Raw genomic sequence first — 15,182 nt, forward strand, 5'->3', positions numbered from 1 at the left:
TATCCAACTACCTCACTCATACCTTTAGTCGCACTTTCCCTCAGTGATTCTTTTAAAATTCATATGATTTAATGCCAGATAGTTAAGTGTCGTACAGTTTTCTTTCTACCGAGCTGACTTTCACAAACATGTCATCCCCTAAAGCCACAGCACGGCTTTGGAGTCTTTATTTTACTCCAAGGAGTGTTAGAAATATTTCAACATTTTGGGGAAATAGACTTTTTTGTTCATCTCTCCTGCACCTGTAACTGACACTAACATGTATCCTGAGACAAGGCTAGCTGTTGCCCCTTGTTTCAAGTCGTTCTGCTAAGCTAAGCTAACTGTCTGCTGGCTCATGAGATACCAATCAGACTCTCAGCAAGAAAGTGAATTTAATGCATTTCCCAAATATCAACCTTGGCTGTAGATTGAATTTATTGAACAGAATAAAATAATGTAGGAATATAAATACATGTAACATTTAAGGCTGCAGAGTCTAACTGAACCTAAGCATCAAACAGTAATATTCACTGAATGTTAACCCTGTAAACATTATCATAGTTTCCATACAGCAGTAAAAACCCATATAAAAACATTAAAAACATAATTCCAGCAGTTAGTTTAAAACTACAGCAATAAAGACACGATATCGTTGTCAAATAAAATGCATAATATACGTCATTCCACATCGTAAATACATACAATCAACTTTGGCATCTGAACAAGTTCAATAGCTCACTTAAAATATCAGATTTCGCATTTAAACAATACTGTAAGAAGTAGTGATGGCTGCTACACTTATTTCATTTGGGAACAATTTAAACTATGTGGTAACTGAGATGATGAACCTGTCTGTCAAACAGTAAGATATGTGCGTGGGTAGCAAGACAGCAGCCCGAGTAAAAGCACTTAAATCTTGTCTAACACCGACCCCGAGCAAGTGAAGGCATCACCGAGGCTGGATCAGGCAGAATTGGAAGACGAAGGGAAGGCATCTGTGGAGAAGAGGCAGAATATAAGTGAGGGGACCGACATTCAAACAAGCAGTTTCTCTGAATATATTGGATGTTCTGATGTTGTACCTCTTAGTGTCGGAGGAGGACGAGGAAGTTTGAATGTGCTTCCTTGTGCCAAAGTATCCACAATCCAGCTGAGAGCGTTTGAGCAATACTCCATCTGAGGAGGAGGATCAAAAGAGCCAAAAGCTGTGACATGGCGTACAGCAATTCCAAAATCCCCATGCAGCAGGCTCATGTTGTAATTTCCTGTTTATCGCACGTCTTTGTTACTGTACTGTGGGCTTTCGTCTTCATTAATGATACAATGGGAAAACTTGAGAATGGAGCAGAAAATGAAGGTTCTACTTCTATAAATGAATACAATGCAGTCCCAAAAACTATAAATTCCCTTATTAATGTTTTAAGCGTTTAATAAGATCAAAACCACTCTCATCGACCTGTTATATATGAGGCTACCACACAGCCAGTTAGCTTAGCTTAGCATAGCATAAAGACTGGTACCAGGGGGAAACGGCTAGAAGAAAGCAAATAAGCGTATATTCCTTTATCAAATATGTGAATTTCTATGCATTAAAACATATCGTGAAAGAAATATCAGATCATAGTATCCTAGTTGTCATGACAGCTTTAAATGAATGCTCTGAAAAGGCGGCTTTCATTTTACCTCATTCTCAAGAGCCCTCAACCTGTGGTCGAAGTCTCTGCTTTCAGTCATATGTTTAAGCACACCATCCACCCTTCACAAATAAAAGGAGAGACGGTGACTTCAGCAGGATGGAGACAAAATGAATAGTAATTTCACAGCTACGGTGTTGGTGTAGGAAGTTGTTCTTACTTGACAGACATCCGTTTGAGCCTCTCTGAGTCACTGCTTTTCTGGATCGTGTTCTGGGCAGTCAGGAAGTCCTCCTTCTGAATGGTTTCCCACGTCATTAGCCTGTTGGCTGCTTACCCTCTTAATTGTAATACTAATAGAAAAGGCAAAAGTGTTTAATCATTGTTATCGTTCGACACAGCTGTAGTGGTTCCTCAACCAAGCAGGAACCACCTTGAGTTGACACTGATGTGGAAGCATGGGGGGAGCAGCTACAAGTCAAACCATCACATTAATCATTGGTTAAAAAGCCATAACATATTGTACTTCAAATGGTCTTAGAGAGAACTAGACTTCTGTACCTCTTCTTGAGTTTTCGGGCTTTAGAAAATCTAGTCAGTGACTGTTGACTTTGGCAAACCACATGTCATTTCAGAGCGAGGGCATTCATTTTGGCTGTTCTACAATGTATATAATAATAATAATATATTGTATATGTAGTACACTTTCATTCAGTGAATCTTAGAGTGCTTACATTAAAATAAATAAATAAATAAAAATAAGCATAAAAGCATAGGCATAAAAACAATGCATCGCATAGATGTGATTGCACGTCTCTTTGGTGAAAGCCTGATTCAATAGTGAAAAAAGTTGCTATTCCCAGGGCAACAACTGCCTACATTTCAATGCAACCTAAAAAAAAGGAAGACTGACTTGAAAAAAAGTCAGAAAATGTTGCTCATAGTTTAGCCTTCTGCTCATGTGAACCCTTGCCTACAGTTAGCAGAAAGCTATTTTCCCTCCATCTCTGAAACACTTTGCTGATACTGTAGCTTGGATCACTATGCCGATCAGGATGATGTTTGAAATGTATTTTCAATTTTTTTCTACCTTCTCAGGTAACTGTCTACCTTGTTTATCACTTGATGCCCAATGACTCAATAAATAACCTGCCAACCCCAGACAGACTCCTGTTGAAATACTGACCAAAGTGGTGGATCTTCATTGAGGGCACCTTGCGGATGTTCCTCTTGATAAAGAGATTGATGTGAGAGAGGATGATGAAAGGAGGGGCCAGGAATGGGCGGGAGTGGTACTGAACGATCAGGGTGTAGCGCTGGAACTTCCAGTAGATGTCGCTGTTAGCCTGCACTTCAGAGAAGGTGGAGCTGGGTGGACACAAAGAGAGCGGAGTGAAGAGTGTTGAGGTGAACTTTAGAGTAGAGATCTCATATTGTGGCAGTAAAACCACAGACACAGATTGATGGACACTAAGCTCCTTGTTCTTTACCTAAACATGGCGATGAGCAGGTTGATGAGCAGGATATTGGTGACCAGCAGGTAAACAACCAGCAGAATTACCACCAGCCAGTTACTATACAGAGTCCTGCAAGGCTCCTCACCCATCTGAATCAATGTCACATTGTCTGTGACTGTGTGTACGGGTTTCCCATATCCATAACCAGCAATTCCAATGAAGAACAAAAAAAATTGCAATGGCAAACAGTTACTCTATTCCAACTATCCCATCTCTTACCCCAGATGCCTGTGCGTTGGTGGGATATGTAGTCCTCCAATTTGGCAGCAGGAGTCCCGGGATGTGTTCTGGACGTAGTACTTTGCAGGAAAGCTGCCCTGCAAGAGGAAGAATCCAGGGGTATAGCAGATTTGATGATACAAGTGAACAAGACCATTTTTTTAGGGGTGTTAATCAGTTTGTAAAAAAGTCTGCAAGTTCCAGTCCAACCTTAGGGTTGACCAGCTGTTCTCGGTTGTGCACCAGGCCCCAGGGAGTGATGCCCATCGCCACCACCTTGTTGAGGGACAACGGCGAGGCTGAGTTGTGTTGCAGGTACTTATTGAAAGAAAGAAATAATATGTCATGATAGGTTTGCAGAGTTATGCAGTTCAAAGCTGAAATTATTATGCCTGAAAAATGGCTGAATTACCTTTGTACTAAGCGTAAAAGACTAAGGAATTAAATCAGCTGACAAACAACAGTTACACTCTGTAAAATCCTTGCATCATGTGCGGACCATAGCCCCTTCAGAAACAGATAGCAAAGTGATATGGGTTTCACAATCCTGTTAACTGGCATTTGACCTAGGCCCCACTTCGTAGCAGTGTTTAAAGTGGTGGTTTTATTTACTGCAAAGCATAGTTTGCTGTTATGATATGTTTACCTGTGCTTTGTGAGGCTTTCACCAGCCCCTGCCTCAGGACCTCCCGCACCCAAGTCTTCACCTTTGTCCTGCCTTCTCCGCCCACTATAGAAACCACCAGGTTAGGTGAAGGAAGATCCCAGTGGGCCGTCATCAGAGTGTAGACCATAGACGGCGGGGCATCCCATGACATACGCAGGAACTGATAATCCCAAAAGGGACAGACGGACATTTAAATGATTAACAGAAACTGAAAAACTCTGACTTCATTTTATATCAAAATACATGCTGAATTAAAGGAGCTTCTCAGTACACATAAGCTTGCTGTCAGTTCATTGTTGACTCAGGTGGAGCAGTAGGTTTGCGATTTAGAAAAGGCATATGAATGCACGATTTGTTAGAATCATTATTTGGCATTTGTCTTTAAACCCTTAAAGTAAAAAATTCTAAGGATATAGAAATAAAACAGCACCATTGTCCAGTGAGTAGGCTATGACTATTCACTGGATTGCTAATAGCCCTGATTCTATGGGAATGGCACACTTCAAACGTTTCCCAGCAGTCAGAGAGGAACCCAGGTGGAAGACTCGCCACACAGGTGAGGGTGTGGTTTTGAAGAAGAGGCACGCAAACAGCAAATACCGTTCTCCAAACGTTGAACATAGGAGGGGCCAGACACAACCACAGAAAACACCTGGGCGTTGAGCTGCAGATTATTATGCGTACTGTGGCAAGAAGGTTTGCTGTGTCCCCCAGCACAGTGTCAAGAGCATGGCGGAGATTCCAGGAGACAGGCCAGTACACCAGGAGACATGGAGGGGGCCGAAGAAGGACAACAACCCAACAGCAGGACCGATATCTGCTCCTTTGTGCACGGAGGAGCAGAAGGAGCATTGCCAGAGCCCTACAAAATGCCTTCCAGTAGGTCACTGATGTTCAAGTTTCAACTCAAACGGTCCGAAATCGACTCCATGAGGGTGGTTTGAGGGCCTGACATCCACAAATTGGGCCTGTGCTTACGACCCAACGCCGTGCAATGCGATTGGCATTTGCTAGAGATCACAGAGATTGGCAGATTTGCCATTGTCTAACATGTATGCACTGTTGGTGGTAACACAGGTTGCTAATAAAGCTGTTCGCAAAGTGAGCTATCTCCGTTGTTTCTTCACACGAGCCGAGCTCAACCACATTGGTGTCAGAAGTTGTGAAGATGACAACCATCGAGGAGGAGATACAGCGGCTCATTGCCCAGCTTGAGGTACAGGACACGCTAGCAACCCCGCCGCTAGACAGACGCTACGGCCGGCAGAGCGAAGACGGCAAATTCCTCCCCGATGGCGCCAGTGCTCCCCGTCTCATTAGCGGCGACGTCAGGCGCCGAATCACCCAGACGGAGGGCGCCGCAGCTGGAGGGATTACCATTGTCAGCGCACCCCCGCCACGGCGAGCGGAGTTAACCACCCCAGCGGCTACGGTAACCAGCGTCACACCGCTCACAGTAGACACGACGCCACCTGGAGGCCACCGCGGGTCTACCGTAAAACTCCCACGCTACAATGGAGATGAACCACCAGAGACTTATCTGCTCCAAGTGCAGCTGGCGGCACAGCTAAATGCATGGACTGAGGGAGAGACAGCGGGGCACGTCGCCCTCGCCCTGGAAGGAAAGGCCCGACAGGTCCTCACGGATCTACAGCCAGGGGAGCTCCTACAGTGGGCCGACATCAAGCGGGCTATACAGCGCCGGTTTAGCCACCGGATGTTCCCTGATGACGCCAGGAATGAGCGTCATCAGGGAGCATCAGGTAGTGGTGTCGGTAATCGACACTCCGTAAGTGTCGATTACCGAACACAATGCAAAACGAGGGAGACCACTGAAGATTTCGCCCAGAATAAAACGAGTATACTTTTAAATTAGTGGCAGTTTGGCCAAATATAAGTTAATAACGGTGGGTAAAAACGTCGGGATAGTTTGTATACACTTCCAATCAGTTCAAGACAGCAGCCTTATCTGAAGCACATACATGTCACGCGAGATCTCACACGGGAACTCGTTCGGTAATCGACACTTACGGACTATCCTTCGCGAGGAGCTGGCAGGGGTAGAATTGGTGAGTGTTCTTAACTGTCTTCTGTTATAAACTTCGGGTTCATGAACTGAGTTGTTGGTGCTTCGTTTTATGTGTAGACACCCAGAGCAAGCTGCTGACGAGGTTTGGCGCTGTTTTGAGCAATGTTAGTGGTTTAAAAATGCGATTTTGAAAGCGTGTGGCTGTCTGTCCCATGCTAACCCACTGTTTGCGATTTTGGACTCTAGCTCCCGCCCGTGCTAGCTCTGAACTGCGTGATGAGCGAAAATTACTTCCTCCACGGCTTAGTTGATGTATTTTCATTCAGAAAATAGCTTTATTTTCAATTTCCGCCAAACTTACACTTTAAACAGGCTATGAAATAATACAACGGCAAAGGCCAACAAAAAACTCTCTAATGAGGCAGACTACTGAATTGCTATAACTTTGACTTGACTTGATAGATGGCGACACCACACACGACAAGACACGCTTGAACGCTGATCTGATGTTGTCCGGTGGAAAAATATTTTTAACAACACAAAACTTGATAGGTCACCTGTTGATGCCAAGGTAGCTCAAAAGGACTTCTCAGCTCCACCCTTTTCCCCCCCGTCACGCTCTGTCAATATATTTCCTCTCTACATGCCATGCACACTCTGCATACAGCACATGCCAGGTAGGCTAATGCAGAAACCACAATACAATACACCACGATATACAGACCTTTGACTTTTGACAGGTAAGATGTGAGGTTGCTCCACGGTCTCGACATATCTCCATCTTCTGTTGCCTTTAGGGAGAAAATATTAATCACACTTGTAACATTCACTTCATAAGGTGCAATTAAGCTCTCACAGTCATTGTGCATGTTTTTTTGTGCTGTAACAATCCAGTCAGTATTTCAGACTGGGTTGTTCCCATTCAGATGCAGCAATCAGAGAATCAGTGCATTGACATGATCTCAAGATGTTAACAACGTTTGAGTGACTTTTTCAATCCCTAATGTTTATTGAATGGTTAGCAACTATATTTCTTTGGAATGATGATTTGAAATTTAGGACATACATTTATGAAAAACCCAAGAACGGCGATTCCCTGTTAATCCTCGGTGGCCTGTGGCACAGAGAGACCCTTCTCCAGACTGACTATGTGCATCTGCAAGAGATTACATGGGTCCATGAGACGAAAGTTAAGTCAAACCAGGCACAGTTTACGAAGAGGGGAAGCGTGTTGTCTAAAGTGAGTGCCAAATGACATCTTACCTCCATTGGATATCTGTACCCGTCGATGGTGTGCTCTGAACCCGGATGATGTTCGGTATCGCCCCAGTGGAAGTGAAACTGAATCGTAGAATATGTTCCATTAAGTCCACCTCCACTCACTTCAACTTCACTGACCTGCATGATGCATTTCACTAAAGATGAAGAAGTGGGTTTATGTAGTTATAGTCTGCACATAAGGAAGTTAAACACACTTTAATTGAACAGCTTTTCTGGCTTTTCTAGACCCCTGTTAAACACTGTATATAGCAAACTGCACGTGAACGCAGTTTGTCTACCTGTATGACCATTATTTACGATGGACTTGATGGTGTGCGGAGAGGAGAAGTTGGTAAAGGTAAAGTTAAGCAGGTGGGGGTCAGCCTTGACATGGCTGGTGGATATGTCGATAGGCGACTGCCTTTTTTCTCCGCAGTGAGCTCCGGCGATGCCTCCCCACATGGCCGGGGTGTGTTCTGTGAAGGTGAGAGGTGGTCTTAATATCAAAAACTAATGTAGATGATGAATTTGATCCGAATTCACTAAGTTGGTTCGTACTTACCGCAGCCAGTATAGCACCATTCACTTCCAGCGGCTGGAACAGAAATATGGACACCGTGAATACGCAGGAGGCAGCTGATACGAAAGCATCAAGCGTGGCTTTATTAGCATTGTTCTATGAAATATTTCCCTGTCTGGGACCTAATAACATGATGATGGTTACTCAAGGAAAATTACAATGCAACTTTATGCTTCTACTCCACAACATTTCAGAAGTAAATGTACGCTTTACACAGTTATGACGACAGATTTAGATTAATATTTTATACCAACGAGTGCAAATTCTTGACTTGATAGATGGCCACTCCACACACGACAAGACACACGCGCACAGGACAAAGGGAGACGCAGACTATTTAACACATGAGGGTAATGGGTGACAGGTGGAAAAAATCATGGATCAGGGGTGACGTCAGACTGGGGCACATGAGGAAGGGCAAGTAACCTGAAACGAGAGGAGAGTTACTTTCCAAAATAAAACAGGAAATGACAAGACAGACATGGAGACAGGACAAAATAACTCTACTTGACAAACCGGTGTGACACCCTGGGTGCAGTCGAATAGTCAAAAAATAAGGTCCTAACTCCTATTCCTATCTCCTATTCCTTGACCTCTGGGGAAAACGTCACGGGGTCAAGGAAAGGCGATAGGAGAACTCAAAAGGACTTAGGAATAGTCGACCGCGGTGTTCAGAGAATCCGACCGGACTTTCACTAAGCTACGTCATTATATCGCGGCCGCTGATGATTGACAGCTGATGATCGGCACCGGCGATTGACGTGCGTCTGCGCTGGAGAAACTACAATAATGGACTACAAAAAGCGCATCTTCCACTTCTCCACATGTTGGTTTTATCAACAGCTGGTTCACTGACCGGCTTCAGGTCCAGCAGCTCCTCCTTTCTGTTTGACCGTTGTTTTATTTACTTTTCATTTGTGGTTTTAGTTTCGTTTTTGTCAAACATTTGTAACATGATTGAAATAAATAAAAAAAAAACATTAAATTATTATCACTGTCCACACATTTATCATCACTATTCCAATTACTCTGTCTGCATGAAAGTCATTGTTAAATATGTAAATGCACCTATCGTTTGTTTTCATGAACGGCCGAGGTGTGCGGCACTTTAAATGTTGCTCTCGCAAAGAATTGTGGGTCGGCGTAATCTCCTTTCCTATGGCATAGGAAGGTCCGTTGCATCCTATGCTAAAGGAGCTCTGAAAGGAAGCATTGGAGCTCCTTTCCTATGCATTTAGAGAATTCGAACAGCTCTTATCATGGCGGCCACTTGTTTACTTCCGGGTCACTTCTTCAGTTAGGAACCTTCCTAAGCAAAAAAGACTATTCGACTGCACCCCCTGTCTTTAAATCTAGTGGCGTCTCCCATGTGTAAAGGCTCCCTGTGCCAACTTTGCATTCAAGAAGTCCATAGCATGACTGTTTCACCCTGAGAAGCGTAACTATGTCTGGAACCAGAACAACAAATCATTCTGAGACACTTGTTTCTTCAGATGATCAGCGGAGTCTGTCAATTCATCAAATAAATCCCCTGAAATGATCATATTTACTGCTGGTAGTCGGCTATATATAAAAACAGATGACCTTCAGTTGATAACAGGTATGCATCCCATCATTTTAAGTAAAAAATCAGGATGAAAGTGCCACAATGCAGCATCAGGGCTAGAACATACAACCTAAGCAGTGTATAAGGGCCATGGAGGATTAGCATGGACGATAACAAGCCTGTGAAGTCCTTATAATATTTTGGACATAGATTATTTTTCATTGTTCAGTGATTCCAGCGTTGACTCATCTCATCTGTAATCCGCTCTAATTACACAAATATTGAGGCTAATGAGTTAATAACTGGGAGCTAATAACAACCACTCTGACACCATTGTTGTGGAAAATTGAATCTGCCAAATAAAGATCAACAACCAGGATCAGCTTTTTCTCCGAGGTTTATTCCACTAAGTATTCTCATCTGCAGAGGAGGTTCACCCCTGCCTTCTGATGCAAAGGTTCAGAATCAGCAGGAACGACCCTGAGTCCAACAACAATCTCCCTTTTAAGGAGGAGGAACCATGGACAAAGGACGGATCATGTCCTATCTTACAAAGACAAGATGTACAGGCAAGGTCAAGATTTACAGAACACAGGCGTCATAGTCCTGAAATTATCTTATGTCAATGTGGCACTCATGTTCATATCATCTACAAACAAGCATTCATTTTCGTCATAGCATAACAGTCAGATGAGGAGATGCGGATCGACGTCTGGCCTGACAAATATTCTGATTATAAAGTACAAACATCCAAAATTCCCATTACACCATCGTTTTGTGTAACAGTACAAAGAGTACGACACCATAGTTACCTTAAGGCACATGTGCAGACGGCTGCAAAGGCCCCGAAATAATGACTCATATTCATCACTCCTCTGTATCGTGAATGACAGGTCACACCGAATGCCATGTTTTCATTCAAGCGTCTGAACACTGATACTATGAAGAACTCGGTTTCAATGCGTCAACCAAGTAGGCCTACTGGTATCGCTTCTGTGACATTGATAGGGACGCAAATGCAATAAAAACTCCATGTGACACATTTTTTTCTTCTAGATAAGTAAATTGCTTTCTAAGTGTTCATGAAGCTATGCATTACACTTGGTCTGTCCATCTGTTTTTCCTGTTTTTCACCAGAGCGAGTGTCTTTACTGCATGCATACAATATGCAAATTAACCCAAAACAATTAAGGTCAGATCTCTCTTCAGATGGCATCAATTACATTAATAATGTTTGTTTTGTATAAACAATATGTTTGAGATTTGTAGAATAGATTTTTAGATAGAATTGTCTTTTGATGGTTTACTTTTGAATAGTTGTTTGTTCTATTATTTATGTTCCTGACGGTGGTTTATTCTTGTGGTCCCCGGTCAGTGGTGCGGCACGTTGGTAGGATGACTGAAAGACGCAGCAAACCGCAGCTGATTTCAATCAGCACAGGTCACACGGCAGTCACCTGTTTCCCAGCATAGCTGCAAGGTACGTTTCATTGTTCAAGATGTCAAACCTTTCAACCAGTTAATTTGTGTTTGTTGTGTGTCTGCGTAACAGATTCCAAACAAATGATGCACACGTGGCATCTTACCAGAGAATTTTGACAATAATGCATTTCTGCGTTATCTAAGGTCCTTGTTGTCATTTGTGATCACGTGATATTGTGGAACAATCATAATAGGATAATAGACGGCCATTACAGTAACTCTTCTCAATAATAACATCACCAAATGCCAACAGCTGTTTGGCCAATTGTTAGTGTTCATTAGTATTATTTTTACTTATATAAAAATAATTGACATAAATAATATACATTTCATTTGACCTACTGCAGTTATTTGAATGGTTTTGCAGGGCTTTAATTCATAATTTATTATCGATTTATTTTAATGTGTTTTTATATTATATCACAATTACCAAGGGGAAATTAATTAATATATAACATTTGTTTGGCGTTTGCCATTTGCAAATTATTCCAACTTCCTGGGTGACCCTTTATATATACACATATAATTCTAAGTAAAAATAAATATGATTCATTCACGTACCAGGTTTTGGTCCACCTTGACAGACTCTTTAAAGACGGTCCATACCACTGCTTCATTACATGAAGGGGTGGTCAAGGAGCCGTTGTAGTGGTAGTATGCAGCTCGGTTCACGTTGCCAAGCAAGTCATCGATGGAGATCTCCTCTGTGACTTGAACTTCTGAGCCTGCATCGAAGCAAAAAGCACACATGCAAGCACTAAGTACCACATTTTTGTTTTTACATCGAACAAAACAAGTATTCACTCACTTTCCTTGACTCCCAGATGAAGGCATGTAGCCGAAACGCGTTGGAGTTTTTTAAAGGTTAATATGACCAAGCCATAACAATAAAGGCTTTTTAACTTTCGCAATTTTGTTTTTTAAAATCCAACCCAATCTCACCTTCTCTAAACTATGACGGCATATAAGGGCCACTTGCCGTTGCTATGACAATAACTGAAAGCTACCGCTATTTTAGCCCAACCACTCGATCAATAAACACCCATAAGTCGACAATTTGGCCCATAAAAAATAAACAATACTCATCAACAGCCATCACCCTAAGGACCTTAGCAAAGCGTTGTCACATGTGATGTATTCATTAGAAAAATAAATGCGACATTCATGGGAGTTTGACTAGCATAAATGCCGGTTGGTAGCATTGTTATAAAGTAGCAAATTTGCGACTTTATAAAGTCACAAATTTGCTAGTTTTAAGGTAGTAAATGTTTCTCTGAATATTGCTATAAGCACACCAGGAACATGATTTCCCATAAGAAAACCAGGTCATTAATATAGCTATGGGCCATTTCTTTCTGAGCGTATGAGTGATGTAAATTAAAAAACAGGAGCTGTTTTGACACCCCGTGTGGTCACAGCGGCATATGTTGGCACTGAACATGACTTAGCCTACATGCAATACCAACACTTGATCTGATGTTGTTCGGTGGAAAAATATTTTGAACAACACAAAACTTGATAGGTCACCTGTTGATGCCAAGGACTTCTCAACTCCACCCTTTTCCCCTGTCACGCTCTGTCAATATATTTCCTCTCTACATGCCATGCACACTCTGCATACAGCACATGCCAGGTAGGCTGAGGCAGAAACCACAATACAAAACACCACGATATACAGACCTTTGACTTTTGACAGGTAAGGTGTGAGGTTGCTCCACGGTCTCGACATATCTCCATCTTCTGTTGCCTTTAGGGAGAACATATTAATCACACTTGTAACATTGACTTCATAAGGTGCAATTAAGCTCTCCGTCATTGTGCATGGTTTTTTGTGCTGTAACAATCCAGTCAGTATTTGACGGGGTTGTTCCCATTCAGATGCAGCAATCAGAGAATCAGTGTATTGACATGATCTCAAGATGTAAACAACATTTGAGTGACTTTTTCAATCCCTAATGTTTATTGAATGGTTAGCAACTATATTTCTTTGGAATGATCATTTGAAATTTAGGACATACATTTATGAAAAACCCAAGAACGGCGATTCCCTGTGAATCCTCGGTGGCCTGCTGCGCAGAGAGACCCTTCTTCAGACTGACTATGTGCATCTGCAAGAGATTACATGGGTCCATGAGACGAAAGTTAAGTCAAACCAGGCACAGTTTACGAAGAGGGGAAGCGTGTTGTCTAAAGTGAGTGCCAAACAACATCTTCACCTCCATTGGATATCTGTACCCGTCGATGGTGTGCTCTGAACCTGGATGATGTTTGGTATCGCCCCAGTGGAAGTGAAACTGAATCGTAGAATATGTTCCATTAAGTCCACCTCCACTCACTTCAACTTCACCGTCCTGCATGATGCATTTCACTAAAGATGAAGAAGTGGGTTTATGTAGTTATAGTCTGCACATAAGGAACTTGAACACACTTTAATTGAACAGCTTTTCTGGCTTTTCTAGACCCCTGTTAAACACTGTATATAGTAAACTGCACGTAAACGCAGTTTGTCTACCCGTATGACCATTATTTACGATGGACTTGATGGTGTGCGGAGAGGAGAAGTTTGTAAAGGTAAAGTTACGCAGGTGGGGGTCAGCCTTGACATGGCTGGTGGATATGTCGATAGGCGACTGCCTATCACTTCTCCGCAGTGAGTTCCAGAGATGCCTCCCCACATGGCTGGGGCGTATTCTGTGAAGGTGAGAGGTGGTCTTAATACCAAAAACTAATGTAGATGATGAATTTGATCCAAATTCACTAAGTTGGTTCGTACTTACCGCAGCCAGTATAGCACCATTCACTTCCAGCAGCTGGAACAGAAATACACACCCTGAATACGCAGGAGGCAGCTGATACAAAAGCATCAAGCGTGGCTTTATTAGCATTGTTCTATGAAATTGTTCACCAGGCGCACCTTCATTCATGACCTGCCAAATTCCACCCTCATATCATAAAATCACAGCCGCCAACAAGGTTGGGGACATTGTTTTTGTCACCCAATATTTTACACACAAAAAAAAGATTTAGAAAAAGCAAAAGATGAAGAAAGAAGAACTTTTTTACTTTTCTATCCAATAATCATGTCAAGACAAGACACCTCAATTCTAACTAGTGATCCTCTGATGGCCCCCTGGCACCTAAGTTGGGTGCCACTCTGGCCACCACTGGGTTACCGTGGCAACTTGAAGTCCCCCCAGGCTGAGGGAGACAGAAACGTGGAGAAAAAGAGCAATTTTCTACCTCTGCGCTGGTCTCACATTTGGGCAAATTCTGAAAAAACGGTCCGTCCTATCAGAAAACAAAACACAGCATCATTGCTGTAAGGACTTCCCGAACGATTTGATACAATTTTGGTGTTTCTGCAGTAAATATTTTGGAGACAGTTGCAAGTTTATAACTGGGGTCCTCTCTCTGCTTCTCTCAGAACATTTTGTATTGGAGTCAATGAGGAGAAAAGACAGATGTGGCTGCACTTAGAGGCTGCTAATTCAAATTCTATAAATCTCACAAATTTTTTGAGCACATTGTGAGAGACAGAACAAGTTTGTCTACAAATTTGGAAAATATCATGTGTGTAGAGTTTAAATTGTGGCCAGGAGGAGTTTGGAAAGAGAAAAAATCTGAAGTTGTTTGGGGTTCTCTCCCACTCTGACCGATGATGTCACGCACTCTAGCACAGAATGTTCCGTGCAATACACACCTATTATAATCTCATAATGTCTCCCAAAATGATCATGGTCATTGAACAGTAATGGATAAAAAACAATATGACCTATTGGATTAATACACCAATACACAAGACTTACTGTTTAAAGTTTAAATGGAGTTTCTAGGTGAAAGTCACAAATCATTAACACGGCTTCAGTTTGGAATCTTGTTTCCACTTGATTTGGTCCCAGGTTTATGGCAGTACAAATGGCAATTACTTCATGCTTTTTCACAATGGTGACCAATATTGTTTTGAAAGATATCTTGACATGTAAAAATATTTCTCACCCTTTACTCCAAGTGCTAAAGCCTTTGGTGGAATATTAAATCTCCGATTTGATGCTGCTGGTCACATTGCAATTATCTGCACAGTGGACTGTTCACTCGCTATGAGGAAGCAATAAGATGCCATCCATGTGATACTCCTGTAACTGGTCAAACTACAGATTTATGGAACTGTGCCAGCTTGTATTGTATAAAGCCTTGTTGCAGTCGCACTTGGATGAGAGAGGCATGAGACCCAAAGAAGCACATATCAACAGGTAATTCATTTATTTG

General features: G+C 42.3%; 1 protein-coding gene across 1 annotated transcript; it reads right to left on the reverse strand.

The window, feature by feature from the left end:
* Positions 1-391: 391 nt before the first annotated feature.
* LOC311033325 (putative carbonic anhydrase 3) lies at positions 392-15,142 on the reverse strand. The gene is made up of 15 exons (XM_084040655.1): positions 14,913-15,142; positions 13,694-13,726; positions 13,429-13,607; positions 13,133-13,284; positions 12,935-13,024; positions 12,597-12,663; positions 11,478-11,641; positions 3,999-4,179; positions 3,563-3,670; positions 3,353-3,450; positions 2,803-2,984; positions 1,837-1,969; positions 1,666-1,738; positions 1,065-1,158; positions 392-977 (listed from the first exon to the last, which is right to left on the reverse strand). Exons 2-9 carry the CDS (start codon positions 13,711-13,713, stop codon positions 3,564-3,566), a joined length of 960 nt encoding a protein of 319 aa, XP_083896781.1. The 5' UTR covers positions 13,714-13,726; positions 14,913-15,142; the 3' UTR covers positions 392-977; positions 1,065-1,158; positions 1,666-1,738; positions 1,837-1,969; positions 2,803-2,984; positions 3,353-3,450; position 3,563.
* Positions 15,143-15,182: the final 40 nt, after the last annotated feature.

This window comes from Eutrigla gurnardus (assembly GCF_963514095.1).
Source record: "Eutrigla gurnardus genome assembly, chromosome: 22".
NCBI lineage: Eukaryota > Metazoa > Chordata > Actinopteri > Perciformes > Triglidae > Eutrigla > Eutrigla gurnardus.